We start from the raw sequence: 14,465 nt of genomic DNA, 5'->3' as shown, positions 1-14,465 counted from the left end.
GAAATCCACCTGCCTCTGCCTCCCAAGTGCTGGGATTAAAGGCGTGCGCCACCACCGCCCGGTTAAAGTCCTTTCTTTTGTTCTCCCTTAGTCCATAGTGGCCTTTCTGAAGGACCCAAAAGGACCCCCATTGTGGGAAGAAGACCCTGGAGCCAAAGATGTTGTGCACATTGACAGTGAGAAGGTAATCTAATCCCCATTAGTTCTGATGGATGCTAGAGCCTCCTGGTACCTGGGCGCCCTGAGGAGAGGAACCTAGGAGCAAGCCCATATGCGCTCTCCTCCATCCAAATGAGACCAGGACTCTACGATATGATGCTCAGCTCTGGCTCTGAACCACAGCTAACAGGAGCTCCTAGATGACCCTCGAGAAGTCTCCATTCTCCACTGCCTTATGTAATATGTTTTAAACATGTTTAGATGTTCCTTGGTGGAGTCGACTTAATTGCCTCCTATTACTGTGTGAGGCAGTTGTAGCTGGGATCAGTTTGGATTCCCTCCGACTGCCTGGAGTCCTGTGTAACTTTGAGCAAATTCTTTACCTTCCTAAGGTGCATTTTCAGAGTTGGCTGGGCGTGAGGGTGGAGGGGTGAGCCTCGTTTGTGTTCATTAGTTCTTGATGACTTAAACAAAGCTGTAATTAGCCTGACCCTCAGCCTTCCCAACTGCGCATGCTTCTGTATAGCCTCAGATCTCATTGTTATGGCATCTGTTTATAAAGCCATGCCTTCGTATGGCGGTGACAACAGGTACTATCTTTAGATTTCATATGGTCTGAGGTAAACAGTAACCCCCTTCCAAGGGAAGGGATGACCAGAATGCTTGTTACTTTCTTGAGTTAATGAAACATAACTTTTATTTTCCTCTGCCTCCTCTCACCTTTCTTTCATTTAAAATTATTAACTACTCTTTTGTTTTGTTTTGTTTTGTTTTGTCTTGTTTTTGAGCAGGGTCTCGGTATAGCCCTGGCTGTTCTGGAACTCACTGTGTAGACCAGGCTGGCCTGGAACTTAGAGATCCACCTGCCTCTGCCTCTGAGTGCTGGCATTAAGGGTGTGGCTAAAATTATTGACTACTCCTAATGCTTATTAACCCAAGAGGAAACAATGGGGTTCTTTCCTTTCTTTTTTTGCTTTCTAGAGGGTGGGATCAGCTTGTCACCTAGAGGGTATAGATTTTTAGAAAGCACCTGGCTTGGGGGTCAGGTAGAGCAAGGTATGGGTGTCAGGAGGCAGCTTGAGTGCTGGGAAAAGAGCAGGCAAACCGGTTGTTCCACAGTGACGGAGAGCAACTGCCTGGCACCCCCTACCCAGAGCGCCACATCCTGAATAGCCTACTAGTGTCGTCTGTAACTGTAAGAATATTAAGGTTTTTTTGACCTTGTCCATAGCCCTGTTGTTATCCTCTGTGCTCTTCTCTCTTTTGCAAAAAAAGAAGATACAGCTGCTTTTCTGAAGTTAGAATCCCCACGAAGAGCTTAAGGTTCAATATTCAAGTTAAATTAGTGACTTAGATTGTAAGCTTAACATTCCACACTTTTCAGTAACTCGTTATTAATGATTTGAGACCCAATTTTTTTTGTTTTGTTTTTGTTTTGTTTCAAAGTCAAGGTCTCACTCTGTAGCTCTGGCTGTCCGGGAATTTAAAATGTAGAGACCAGGCTGGCCTCGAACTCACAGAGATCTCCCTCGAATATACCGGGATTAAAGGCACGTGCCACTATGCCCTTCTGTGAGCCCAAATTTTTATAGGCTAGGTATAACCTTTCCCTCTCACATCTTTTATTGGGCTTTTAATCTGCAGAGATCCCAGAAGGTAATTTTTAAAGTGATTCTATCTTTTATCCCCAGTTAGGGTTAAATATCTGTGTGAAGTTTGCTAGTATCAAAACGTAGTCATGTTTTTAAGTCTTAACCCCACCTCAAAAAAAAAAAATTAAAAATTAAATAAAGCTGTGAAGATGGGAACTCTTCATGCACTTTCCTGATAATGAGAGCTAGTGTCCAGGACTCTCCAGGGCCACATTACAAAGGCTGCCACATCCTTACACAGGGATGCCTCTGTGGAGATGTTTGTTTGGCCTCTCACTACAAATCTCGAATACCTACTTAACTTACATAATCTCTATTTTGCTGTTTGAAGTGTCTCTTACATTATGCCCTTGGTTCCTTGGCAGACTCAGCATCTGCTACTTCCAAATAGGCACCATGATTTTTTTTCTTCCAGTGTTAAAAATCATGTCCAGGCCTTGTGCGTGCTAAGCAAACTTCCTCCTACCAAGCCACATCCCTAGCCCAAATACCATGGCTTCTTAAAGCTCCCTTCTTTGATTGTTATTTAGGATAACATCTGATTACAATTTTGTTTTAAAACAAGTGCCTAACCCCTCTGTGGGTGTAAATAAGAGTAAGCTTTTCAAGATTTTTTTTTTCAGAATGTTTTAGATTCCCGAAAAAAATTAAGATCTTTTTTTATCTAGCTAAAAAAAATTAATACTCATTCACTGTTGAATATTTAGAAAGTATAGCTTATGCATAAAAGAAAGCCACAGATCACCCTGTCTCTTCATTGAGAGATGACCCAATACTGATATTTTTGTAGGCTTCCAGGCTTTTAAGGTAATGCATACATAAATATTTTTACTCAGAAGAACGCCGTTGTATTTATATGCTGTTCTGTAAAGCTCCCATCCCCCAGTATATAACACACAATCTCACTGTGACATTAAATATGCCTCTCCTCTGTTTTAATGCTGCTGTTGGACTCTATTGTGTGGGATCTGCTGTCGTTTATTTACTTAATGCCACGTTGCTGTCAGTAAGATGAATTTTTAAATTTTCTCTTATTTTCCTTATTATTCAAGAGGAAAAAGCCTCTAATTTTCCTCTGAGAAAGCTGGTTAGAGAAATTTACTGTAACCAAAATACGCTCTGTGGCAATGCTCACTGCAGCCCTTAGCCAGCTTGAATTCCTCATCCTTCATTGACTCTCACTGGAGAGTGGGTGGTTCCAAGAATTGTGACAACCCTTTTTCTTTTTATATTTACCATGTTTATTTAACAGATCACTTTATGTTCTCAAATAATGTGCCGGGTGCTGACCTAACTTTCACAAATACAAATGATCTGTTTATGATGCCCTGGGCTGTGGCCCAGGCTTTCATGTCCTTCAGGACACTGTGGACCCACAGTGGCAGTAGAGCTGAAGCCAGGGAAAAGATTACCAGGTGTGGGCTCACAGTCTGTTACTTAAGCCAGCAGATCCCTTTACTGAAGACAGATCCCTTTACTGAGACACACTCACTCTCAAAATCACATGGAGCGCTGGCCTGTTCAGTCATCTCATGGAAAAATGGCACTTGATGTCTTTAGCTTTTATAGGTGCAGCAGAACGTTAGAAGCTGGTCCTGGCTACTGCACCTCACTTGGTGATTTGGAAGAACCAGTTGTCCTCTCTGATTACAGAGCAGTCTGGGATAGCGCACCCCGAGGTTCTTCCATCTCCTGGTGGGCTGTGACAGAGTCTTACATGAAGCGTACACCTCTGTGCCTCCTGTCACTGGGTTTGGGGCAAAGGTGGTCCAAGCTTCCATGCCATCTCCTTGTGTGTGACCTCCTGTTTTTGTTTTTTTTTTTTTTCTCTTTGTGCCTCAGGACTTCAGACGGCTCCTGAAGAAAGAAGAGAAGCCACTGCTCATGATGTTCTACGCTCCCTGTGAGTGAGTGCTCCTTGACCCAGAATCCACTTAGGTTTTGCTGGTGATGGGCAGCCTGCTGTCTCTACCTCATGACCTTCCTCTTAGCCTTTCTGACTGACTCCCATCTTCCTGCTGTCTTCTTCCTCTCTCCCCACTGGAATTGGCAGCTTCCTGTCCTCTCCACCCTGAACACTACAGGGAGTCTTGTGTAGTTAGCTGTGTCTTCTTGCACCTCTGGCCCTTGGGTCTGCGGAGTGTGCCCTCCGTCTCAATGTGTGCTGTAGTTCTGCCGAGGCCCTGCTGTAAGCTCTTGGGCTTCCCACTCCGCCCCACCCCAAGCCTGTCTGCCTCTGGGACACCAGCTCCCTCAGCACTGCTGGTGCCATCTGGCAGGACCGAGGGGACTAGGGTGAGAGGAAGTGGGACCTGGGGATTTGGGCTCCATAGCTGTCTGAGGACCGAGGTTGTGAGAAATGACAAAGGACAGCTGAGGTGGGTGGCCGGGGGAAGATTCAGGGTCTGATTCCAGCCGGCTCCCAGTGAGCTAGATGAGCTTAGCCAAGCTCAACCTCTCTGGGCTCATTTTCCACACTTGTCAGAGAACAGGTTTCCTCACTTTTTAACTGCACTTCACAGACTTGAAAATATTTTACATCACCAGCCAGCACTGTAAATATATGTAAATTACATGTAAATAAGCTGAGGCTCTGTCACAAAACCATAGTCACCCCTTACCACGTGCTGTGTCCTGTACCAGATGCATAGTGTGTTCTGTTTTATCGGAAAACTGTTTGCTGTGCCTGCTGCTTCGTAAGCCTCTGATGTGGATCTGCTGTGGCTCCACGGCTCACTGTTTTTATAATAAAGTTTTATTGGAACACAGCTGTGCCTGTACATTGGCACACCGTCTATGACTGCCGGTCAGCTGATTAAGTACTAGTGACAGAGAAACAGTCTCAAGGAACTATTTTCTAACCCCTCCTACAGACTCAGTCCCAACTCTTACCATGATTGGCACCTGGTGAGGCTCTGAACTATGACTCTGGAGTCACACACACATGCCCTTCTAGAAGACAGAAGGGATTGTTAGTTGTGGGAAGAAGTTGTATGCTGGAGTTTGAGTGGTGGGGGTGGCACAGTCTGTGGCCTCAGTCTTCTGTTGACTCTTAAGCCTACCTGACTTCCACCTTCCTGGACGCATCCTGAGTAGAGAGGCCCTTGCCCTGTTCTCTGTGCTGAGTGCACCTCTGGCCAGATGCCTCCCCGCGGTTCTGGCGGCTTTGCCTGATTGATCCTGTACTTTGTTCACCATGACAACGTAACAGTCTCTATCCAGCCCCAACCTCCTCCCAAAACCTTCTTGGCCTCAGAGGTATTTGTGAGGAGGAGCCCATTTACACCATGTCTGAAGTTTTACCATGGCTCATTGTCTAGTAATGTTCATTAGCTGGTCTCAGCAGTTTTCCCCCTCTTTTCTGAGGACCTGATTAATCATTCAGCTGCAGATTGCTTCAGAAATTACCCTTCCTCTTTGGCATCTGGAGAAGTGGGCCTCCTTTGGTTTGTCTCAAGCTCTAGGATTCACCACACTGATGAACTGAAACTGTAGAACTGGATGTGTGTGTTGCTGGGCAGTGCATGCCAGGAGGCAGGACGGTGGTCCAAGCTACCCAAGGCTCCCGGTAACGCCATCAATCATTTTAAAAGTGCATTCACTAGCACTAGCAGCCTGATGTTTGTGCCATCTGCCCCACCCATTCTCTCGGGCTTCCTGGCAGTGGGCCTGTGCTGCTCATTGCAGCAGAGATTGTCTTTAATAATAGAAAGCTGAGGTTGGAGGGTTGGGAGCCTCAAAGGTGTCACCGAACATATTAGTGGTGGGAAAGGAAGAAGAAAACCGACTTGCTAAGTTAAACTTCCCACGGAGGTTCAGATTGGACAGCCTCCAAGGTCCCAGGGACCCCCAGATCCTTTTTGTTATGTGTGTGTATGTGTGTGTTAAGTGAAACTAACTCAGGCTTTCATTATACCTAGACCGACCTAGCTGCTGTTGGCCCCACTCGTGGGATTCACAGCCATCCCCTTACCCTGCAATCTGTCAGGACTCTGATCTTGAAATTACAGGTGGATGAATAAACCCAGAGACTGTGGGAGTCTTTGGCTGTGACAAGGCATCTGGGTCCCCAGGCCCTGCTGCTTTCTCAGTAAATGTTTGTTCACTGAATTAATGAGAAAATAAAAGGGCTGTCTGCTCTGGGTTTGGGACTTGGGGAGTGATGATGGGTCTTACCTCATCCCCTAGCTTGCCATTGAATCCCAGGAAGAGAAGCTTAGATGGGAAGCATGGCACCCGCTCTGTTTTTGTAGTTAGATTGGAAATGGGGATAGCTGGGGGTGTGTGGGGGGTTCCTGTTCTTCCTCATCCTCCCCTCCCCCCAGGACCTTCTTGTCACAAAACTGCTGGCCTCTGCCCCTGGGACAGCTGGGGAGTACATTTGCTGTAGGGTACAGATAGGCAGAACTGGAAGAGAGGCCATGTCTGTGGGAACAGGTGGTCAGATTTTTCCTGATGGCTGGCTGGCCTGGTGGGCAGTGAAATGGAAGACAGGCACCATATGTACTCTTTACTTTCCTCCCGAATGGTGTTACATCCCAGTACTCCCGTGGAAGTAGCTCTCCCAGTGTGGATGGAGAGCAGACTCATACCCTGTGTTGATCTGAGATGCCCCTTGGACACTGAGGACCCCTGCTGGGGCAGGCTCTGCCTACTCTCCTGGTGGTTCAGTACCTGTGGGGCAGGCACCGTCTTCACAGATGGGCATAGCCAGCGTCCCATAACCTTCAAGAGACACTGAGATGTACTTGCCCAGCGTTCCATATCCCTGAGGGGTCAGGGGCGGACAGATGCTGATGGAGTCTTATTCCCCGGAGCAGAGAGAGTCTTCGCTGTGCATCTACTGCTTTCCCTGCCATGGGCAATGGCTTGTGTGTTTCCACTAGAGCACAGCCTGGTTTCTGTCTTCCTTTGGGAGTCTCCACCGCAAGGGCAGCGTCATCCCCCATCATCCTCCGTCATCCCCCACCTTGGTTGCCACTAAGTGTCCAGGCCAGGATAACAAGCCAGCAAAAGAAAGCCACTTGTCTTCCCAGGACCATTTCACACACTCAGGGTTATGTGTAGAGGTTGTGTCTACCACTCAGCCCATGGTAGATGGGTCTGGGGACCCATCTGTCAGGCAGGAATGTTGGAGAGAAGGCTGTAGGAGATCTGTAGTATTCTGTCAGAATTTTTTTTGCGTCGGTGTCTCTCCTAGTAGACTTGTTACCAGGAAGGGTTGGATAATTCCAGGAAGAGGACAGACAGACAGACACACAGACACACACAGACTCGCAGGCACTCCTTCCTCCCTCTCCCCCTCCCCCTCCCCCTCTTCCTTTTTTTTCCTCTCTCCCTGTCTCTGTCTGCCCTTGGAAAGTGAGAAGTCCCTCCCACCTGGATTCTTGGCTTACAGCCTCCCAGGGTGTGAGCTTGTCACCCTGCCACCAATCCAGGCATGGCCTTTCTCTTTGAGACTGAGAACTCACCTGACCATAGTTCCAGTCAGCCTTGGTTTCTGTGGCCTTCAGATAGTGCCTCTCAAAGCGTCTTTGTAGCAGGCTAGCTGACAGAAACGGTAATAGCTTGGCATGTCACAGTTCCTGGTGACTGAGAGAGCTAGACCTTGTGCCCCGCGGGGTCAGTGCAGAAGCGTGGCCTTCTCTGTCTGTTTGGGTTTAGATAAAGGGTCAAGTTTGTATCAAGCTTGCTCCGAAACAGCAGTGGATGTTTGCCACAAATCTACCAGTGCTGGTGTGGCTGTATTACCACCCCCAAGAGAGGAAGGAGTGGGACTATTCAGACCATAGAAATCTGGGAAGGCAGAGCCGCAGGCTTCTGTGCAGAGCCAGGGAGGTCGGGGTTTGTTTTCCTCCTCCATGCTCCATGAGGAGCAGCCCAGAGAGGAGGTAATGTGGCCAAGGCCATCAGCAGCCAGAGTAAAGAATGTGCGTCTAAGTCCCGAGCGCTAGCCCAGTGCTCTCCCACCTGCAGGAGCCAGAACCTTTCACGCTGGGGCAGCCTCCAGTTTATTGCTTCATTATGCTTGTAAATGGAAGAGAAAAGAGGCATGAAAGTCCCAAAAGTCATTGTACTCATAGTCACAAATTTTTTTCTTTCTAATGGCATTTGACTCTGGTTCATTTGTCATCCCTGGCTGGGTAAGAAGGGCATCCTTTAGCTGTGCATGCAGGAACCTGTTCTCAACATCTGTCCTGGCTCCCTGCGTTGCCGCGAAGCTATTCAGCCATGCTGGAGCACTGAGGGCTTTGCTCTTCTTGTTGATACCTTTGCTTATCTCATACAAGATCCTTGGAGACACTAGGGGCTCCATCTTGTTTTGTGCCTGTAAATTCATTGGCAGCCAGGCCTTTGCTTTCTCTGTCCCCATGGGGTTCCACAGGGCCCATGACAGCCCTGAGTTTACCAATGTACATGGAGATGGTGATGTTTGTGGGTGGCGCTGGCTTGGTTTGAGGGTTGGGAGGGGAGCTCAGGGCCCGCTGTCATTATAACTGGATTTGGTTTTTCATCTGCCTGTCAGGGTGCAGCATGTGCAAGAGGATCATGCCACATTTCCAGAACGCCGCCACCCAAGTGCGAGGCCACATTGTAAGTAAGGCACTGTGGGGGCAGTGGGGCTGGAGTTCTGTCTTGGGTCCAGGATAGTGGGGAGGACGGGCTCTGGACCGTGAGGCTGCCCAGGTTGCTTCTGAGACCTGTTCTATGAAGATGGAGAACTGACCTTACAATGTTTACAGAGCCAGGAGTGTTTGGTACCTGTCAAAGGCTGGCAGTGACACATGAGGACGCCATCAAACCAGGGCCAAAGAGCAAGGGCAGAACATCTGAAGTCTAGCATTTTAGGTATTGGGGTCCAAAGGGGTAGTAGTTGCTGGGGGGGGAGTGTCTATTGACAAAGAAGGGGGTTGGCAGTGCTAGGGGATACAATGGAGCAGAGCCGTCCATGGTTTCAGAGCAGGCTTACGGGAACCATGCTTGCTCTAGGTCTCAGGGCTCTTATGTTAGGGGGTGGGGAGGCAGAAAGCAGAGCAGAAAGTAGCAAACAAGCCCAGACAGGAGCACTGCAGCACCAAGACAATCCCTGAGGAGGAAGGAGAAAAGCAGGTCCCAGGGAAGCCTACTTTTAGGAGACATGGAAGGAGAAACCGTTAGGGAAGAGTTTTTTGGAGAAATCTGAACCAGCAGGCTGGTGCTGATGCGGGCATTCAGCTGAGAGAGTGGGTGAGGTGGAGTTCCATCATGGAGGGCTGAGGCCGCCTGTGTGTCCTCTGCCGTGAGTCTGTCCATTTCCTAGACCGAGTAAGGAACACACTTGTTACGCTGACTCTTCTCTCAGATGCACATAAATGTAAGGCCTGAGTACGTTTACGTTGTTGGGAAACAGATCTCCCAGTCTTCCTCTTAGAAAACTGAAACCTTGCTCTCCACACGAACTTCCCCTTTGCTCCTCGCCCCTACCCTTCATATATATCTTTCTGTTTTCTGTTTCCATGATTTTGAGGTTAGATTCCTTCATTAAAGTGAACTCATACAGTATTTATCATTTTTTTAAAGATTTATTTTATATAGGGGTACACTGTCACTGTCTTCAGACACAGCAGAAGAGGGCACCGGACTCCATTACAGATGGTTGTGAGCCACCATGTGGTTGCTGAGAATTGAACTCGGGACCTCTGGAAGAGCAGTCGGTGCTCTTACCCGTTGAGCCATCTCCCCAGTCCAGTATTTATCACTTGTAACTGGCATATTTTGCTTAGTGTGATGTCTTCTAGTCCACCCATGTTGTAGCACATGACACCATTTCCTCGTTAAAGCTGTGTAATAGACGACACTCATGTAATAGACACACATGTACACACACCCATGGCCTGTCTGTCTAGTGTTCAGCAGACACTTGAGTTGCTTCTAGCTCTTGACTGTTACGAAAGAAGCCGTGAACCTGGATACGCAGATACCTGCCCTGCTTCTCTGGTACGCTCGTTTCTGCACTTAACCATGAGTAGCGTTGGTTTTTTTTTTTTTTTGGTGGCAGCAAGCGAAGTATCTGCTGCTTTTAGGAGCATGGAAAAATCTATACACCACTCCCAGAAGGTTATCAGAGGAGCCATCTCCAATGAGTCTGCCCCACATCCCATTATAGGAGATCTGAAATCTTGAAACAGCATCCCAGTCTTTACGGATCAAATTAAGTGGAGATTAGTTCGGAGTCAGTGTAAGCAGCATCACGTAGACAGGGGGATTGCCCGCAATCAGGCTGCAGGCTGGATTTACAGGAACCATTGCTTTCTCTGTGACCTCATTCTGGGGCAACACTCTGGTCCTACTTGCTTCTCACTAATGAATTTTTAGTAGCTTGCCTGAAGACGTTTGGCCTTGAGGTACGTATACATCACTCTAGGGAAATTTCACTGCACATTTTTGGGGCCTCAATAGATAACCATATTTTAAGATTATTTAGCCTGGAGAAAAAACTTAATTACCTACCACATTCTCCTTGCCTGTGCCCGTGTGCACTTCCAACTGCTCAGCTCGACTTCCGAACTCTGGAACTGTCAAAAAAATAACTCAAGCCTCAAATGAGAATATGAGTTACCCTCATCCAGGTTCAGCCATCTGCACCTTCTGAACCCTTCTCAGACATGCCCATACTCTCCACCTCGGTGATCCCCCAGGGCTCAGCCACACTGCCACAGGACTTGTCTGTGTCCCCCTACACAGGCATCATATACCATCCACCTGTGTTTCTGCATCCTATCACATTATCATTTAATACAGTTATGTTCTGTGGGCTTCTTGGAAGCAGGAGCTATGTTCATGTCGTGTCTTTCCTCAGCACGGGGCTTAGAATGTGCCCAGCCCATGCTGACCAATGAGGGAATTGGAGTGTGTCCCTCCTGGGTTTGTTTTATTTTAGGATCTGTGTTTATGTAGAACGATATTCTCGCCTTCTAAAGGAATCCAGAGTATGGGTTAGTAAGCTCAGATTCACATAAGAAGGAAGCTTGTAGGTTAGGGACTTTGCCCTTGGCCAAGGGCTTGTACGAGGCTGTTCTGTGAAGTTGGCCCTGAAGTGTACTTACGTTCAGGGGACCCGTTCTTCCTTCCTGAGCCTGATCTAGAGATCTGAAAGTTGCCCATTCTAGTTCTACTCATGACCTGAGGTTCTCACCTGTGGGTCACAGCCCCCAGGGTGAAGTGTTCAATGACTCTTTCAGAGGGGTTACCAAAGACCATTGGTGCTATGGTTTTTATACCTCCGGCCAGGGAGTGGCACTATTAGAAGGTGTGGGCCTGTTGGAGTAGGTGTGTCACTGTGGGTGTGGGCATTAAGACCCTCATCCTAGATACCTGGAAGCCAGTATTGCAGCCTTCAGATGAAGATGTAGAATTCTCAGCTCCTCCTGCACCATGCCTGCTTGGATGCTGCCATGATTCTGCCTTGATGGTAATGGACTGAACCTCTGAACCTGTAATCCAGCCCAATTAAATATTGTCCTTATAAGAGTTGCTTTGGTCATGGTGTCTGTTCACAGCAGTAAAACCCTAACTAAGACAATAGGAAATCACAGACAACATGACAATTCCTAACAGAAGCAAAATTACAGTTATAGCAACAAAAATAATTTTATGGCTGAGGGTCACCACAGCATGAGGAACTGTATTAAACGGTCACAGTGTTAGGAAGATTGAGAACCACTGATCAGTGACATTATCAAAAAGCTGGGAAACTTGTCCTTGAATTAAGCAGTGGAATGAAGGCCATGTGTGAGTTATCTCTGCCCAGGGCATCTGTCCTACAAACTCATGCTTCCTTTCTTGTGTGCTTTCTTGCTTGTGGTTTGTTTTGTTCTGTTTCTACTTTAGTTTATTAGGAAAGCGGCTTTTGTAACATTCTGTCCCTTCACTAGCTACTTAAAGTGGAAAGAGCCCTGGTTTCTGGACTGAGCCTCATTGTATAGTGGTTCCTTCCCAGAAGCCAGACACAGGGCTGGGGGACTGAGCAACCCAGAGGTGTTGATTGCTTTCTGCCTTTGCACACGGAGCATAGCGGGGCTGATGTACTGTTCACCTCAGGAATCAAAGGCTTGCCCTCCCCACTGCTGAAATCCAGCTGGTCTAAAACATCCAGCCTCCTTCCTCTCCATCTCTGTCATCCTTGAGTTCCTTTGTCTGGCTGTGCCTATGGTAAGGGTCAAAAGATGTCTTCTGCTACAGAGCTTGGGAGGTGTCCCACCTGATGATATCATACAGGAAGTCACGCCGGGTCAGCAGGGACATGCCACCTTTGCCATTTTCCAAATTTGAATCTGACCCTTCGGCACTGTCCTTGAGTGGTGGTGAGTCACGGGCATCAGTCCTTCCTGCTGCTAACTAATTGAAGTACTCAGCTGAGCTGCTCCCTGGTTCAGCTGCATAAGTGTGCTCCCCCTCCTGGCCTTGCCCTGACCCATGACCTTTGAGCATCTTCAGTTTCTTGTTAGCCTTGGCCATGATGGGTCAGAGTGGCTGTGAAACCAAAGTGGAACATACGGGTCTTGTAAGAGACATAAATAGGCCAGGCTTGGTGTTGGTGCTCACTCATTGCCTAGCTGGGAGTTCTTGAGTGAGCTTCTGAGCCTTGGATCCTCCGTTGATCTAGCTTTGAAATGGGGATAAAGAGGATGCTAGCCCACTGGGTTGTGAGGAGGACGTGTGTAAGCTATGGAGCAATGATGTCCACCTGCTCCTAACTGCTCTGTGTCCATTCTTCAGGTTCTCTGGGAGGAGGTGCTCCAAGGCCTGCATTCTCTCTGCAGGGCACAGACAATGCCTATGCTTTAGTTCCCTTGTGATTTTGCTTTAGTTCGTGTGCCTTGCTTTAGTTCCCTCGTGATCTCCTCTGTGCTCTCACTTCCGCCCAAGCTCCTCTCCTAAGCTCCAGTACCACATGTCCGATAGCTTACACAGCATTACAGTCTGATTTCCCCTCTCTTCCTGAATGCAGTGTTTAAAATAAAACTCAGCTTCTCTGCCTGGCGGTCTGTGAGTAGTTCTCCTTCAGGCCCCTTCCTGAGCTGCTTGGCTCCTCAGTAGTGTGACCCGCAGGCACCTCGGCAAACATATTTGTCACATTCGTTATCTTGTCTACATCCACCATCTTGGATCAGGCTCTGCCTGGCCACCTAGGTGTTTGTTGAAGGCTACTGACGTCTCCTTGGAGGTCCCCCGACCTACAGTTCTTCCCTGACGACCTCTGCCTTGTCCTGTGCATTCACCCTATGTATTGTGGGGCTCTGTATCTGTGGTTTCAGCCAATAGTGGATGTAAGATAGTTTGGGGAAAATGCTTCTGTATTGAATATGTACAGACTTTTTCTTTATCCCTTAAGCCATATACTATCACAATTATTTAGCATCTATATTATCTTCTGCTTGGGAGATAATTTGGAGCATATGAAAGAGTCTTTATAGGGTATATGCAAATATTACTCCCTTTCATAGGAGAGACGAGAATCGCAAGATTTCTGTGCCCTGGTGTTTTTTCCAGTTCTAGTGAATTCTGAGGAATGACTGTATTTTACAGAAATGCAGCTGGGTAGTAATGCTTTCTTTGACTTCAGTAATTCTCTGCCACACCTGAATGGAGTCCCAAATGCATGGGCAACTAAACCCTTTTCTAAAGAGACTCTGGCTAACTTTCTTATAACCTTCTCTCTTCTGGTTCTGTTTATTCCTCAGTCCAGCTAGATAGAGACATGGAGTGGGTTGGGGGCATGTGTCCTGCTGGAGACTGTGCTTCATTTCCCTTGGCCATCTGACCCTACTTGAAGCAGTAGCTCCTGAACTTCCCCCACTGTGCAGCTTCAGTGATTGTTCCTAGCCAGGGATTAAACATGAAGAAGAATATACCAACTGCATGTTCACTAGAAGCTGTGGCCTCTTTATCTTCTTGTACCAGGGAGCAGCTGGTTTTCCTTTTTGACTCCAAAAACTCTTAACTCTAAACACGTTTCTGCATGTTGCTCAAAAAGTACACAGCTTGCTAGGCGTAGTGGCAGTAAGACAGAGACAGGAGAATCTCTTGGGTTCAAGGCCAGTCTGGTCTACATAGTTAATTTCAGGACAGGCAGAGCTACACAGGAAGATCCTTTCTCATAGAGCAAGTGAGTGTAAACTCACAAACACACACCTCTCATTAACCACTCATTGTTACCCAAATGGCCCAGAAGTACTACAGAATCTTGAGATTAAATGATACCCCAGCCATAGGTGTTTTCAAAAGACTACCTGTGAGATGAGATTGTCTTTTGCCTAAATGGAGGAATGAATCTTTAGAGGTAGCCACACGGTAGGGTATAGGCATCTTCAGGAATCAGCTGGGGACCAGAATGCCCAGGCAATGCAGAGGCAATGTGTGCTCTGGAAATGTGAGCAGATTATAAGCTTCATACTATTAACAAAAACACTGAGTTCATCTTGAGTTTAAACAGATTCTACTTGGGTTGTGTCGTAATCATCAAAGCCCACGAGTTGCTGCAGATGAGGAGACTGAGGTATAGGAGAAGCAGCAGCAAGCCTTGTCGGAGGAAATGTGTAGGCTAGGAGGGGGGTTTGGACTGCAGCCCAGTATCTGACCGGAGCTCATGGTGCATGCTACTCCAAGCCTTGG

General features: G+C 47.5%; 1 protein-coding gene across 3 annotated transcripts in view; it reads left to right on the top strand.

The window, feature by feature from the left end:
* The window catches only part of Pdia5 (protein disulfide isomerase family A member 5), an 82,101-nt gene that overhangs the window by 32,820 nt on the left and 34,816 nt on the right, over positions 1–14,465 (top strand). For all 3 annotated transcript variants that reach the window (XM_031363774.1, XM_031363773.1, XM_031363775.1), the window contains exons 6-8: positions 92–184; positions 3,654–3,714; positions 8,338–8,405. In XM_031363774.1, coding sequence (XP_031219634.1) covers positions 92–184; positions 3,654–3,714; positions 8,338–8,405 — 222 coding nt within the window. The remainder of the gene's footprint in view (positions 1–91; positions 185–3,653; positions 3,715–8,337; positions 8,406–14,465) is intronic.

Source organism: Mastomys coucha, unplaced genomic scaffold, assembly GCF_008632895.1.
Source record: "Mastomys coucha isolate ucsf_1 unplaced genomic scaffold, UCSF_Mcou_1 pScaffold12, whole genome shotgun sequence".
Taxonomy (NCBI): Eukaryota; Metazoa; Chordata; class Mammalia; order Rodentia; family Muridae; genus Mastomys; species Mastomys coucha.
Note: the sequence above shows the minus strand (reverse complement) of the source record. Positions and strands in the feature narration are given on the sequence as shown.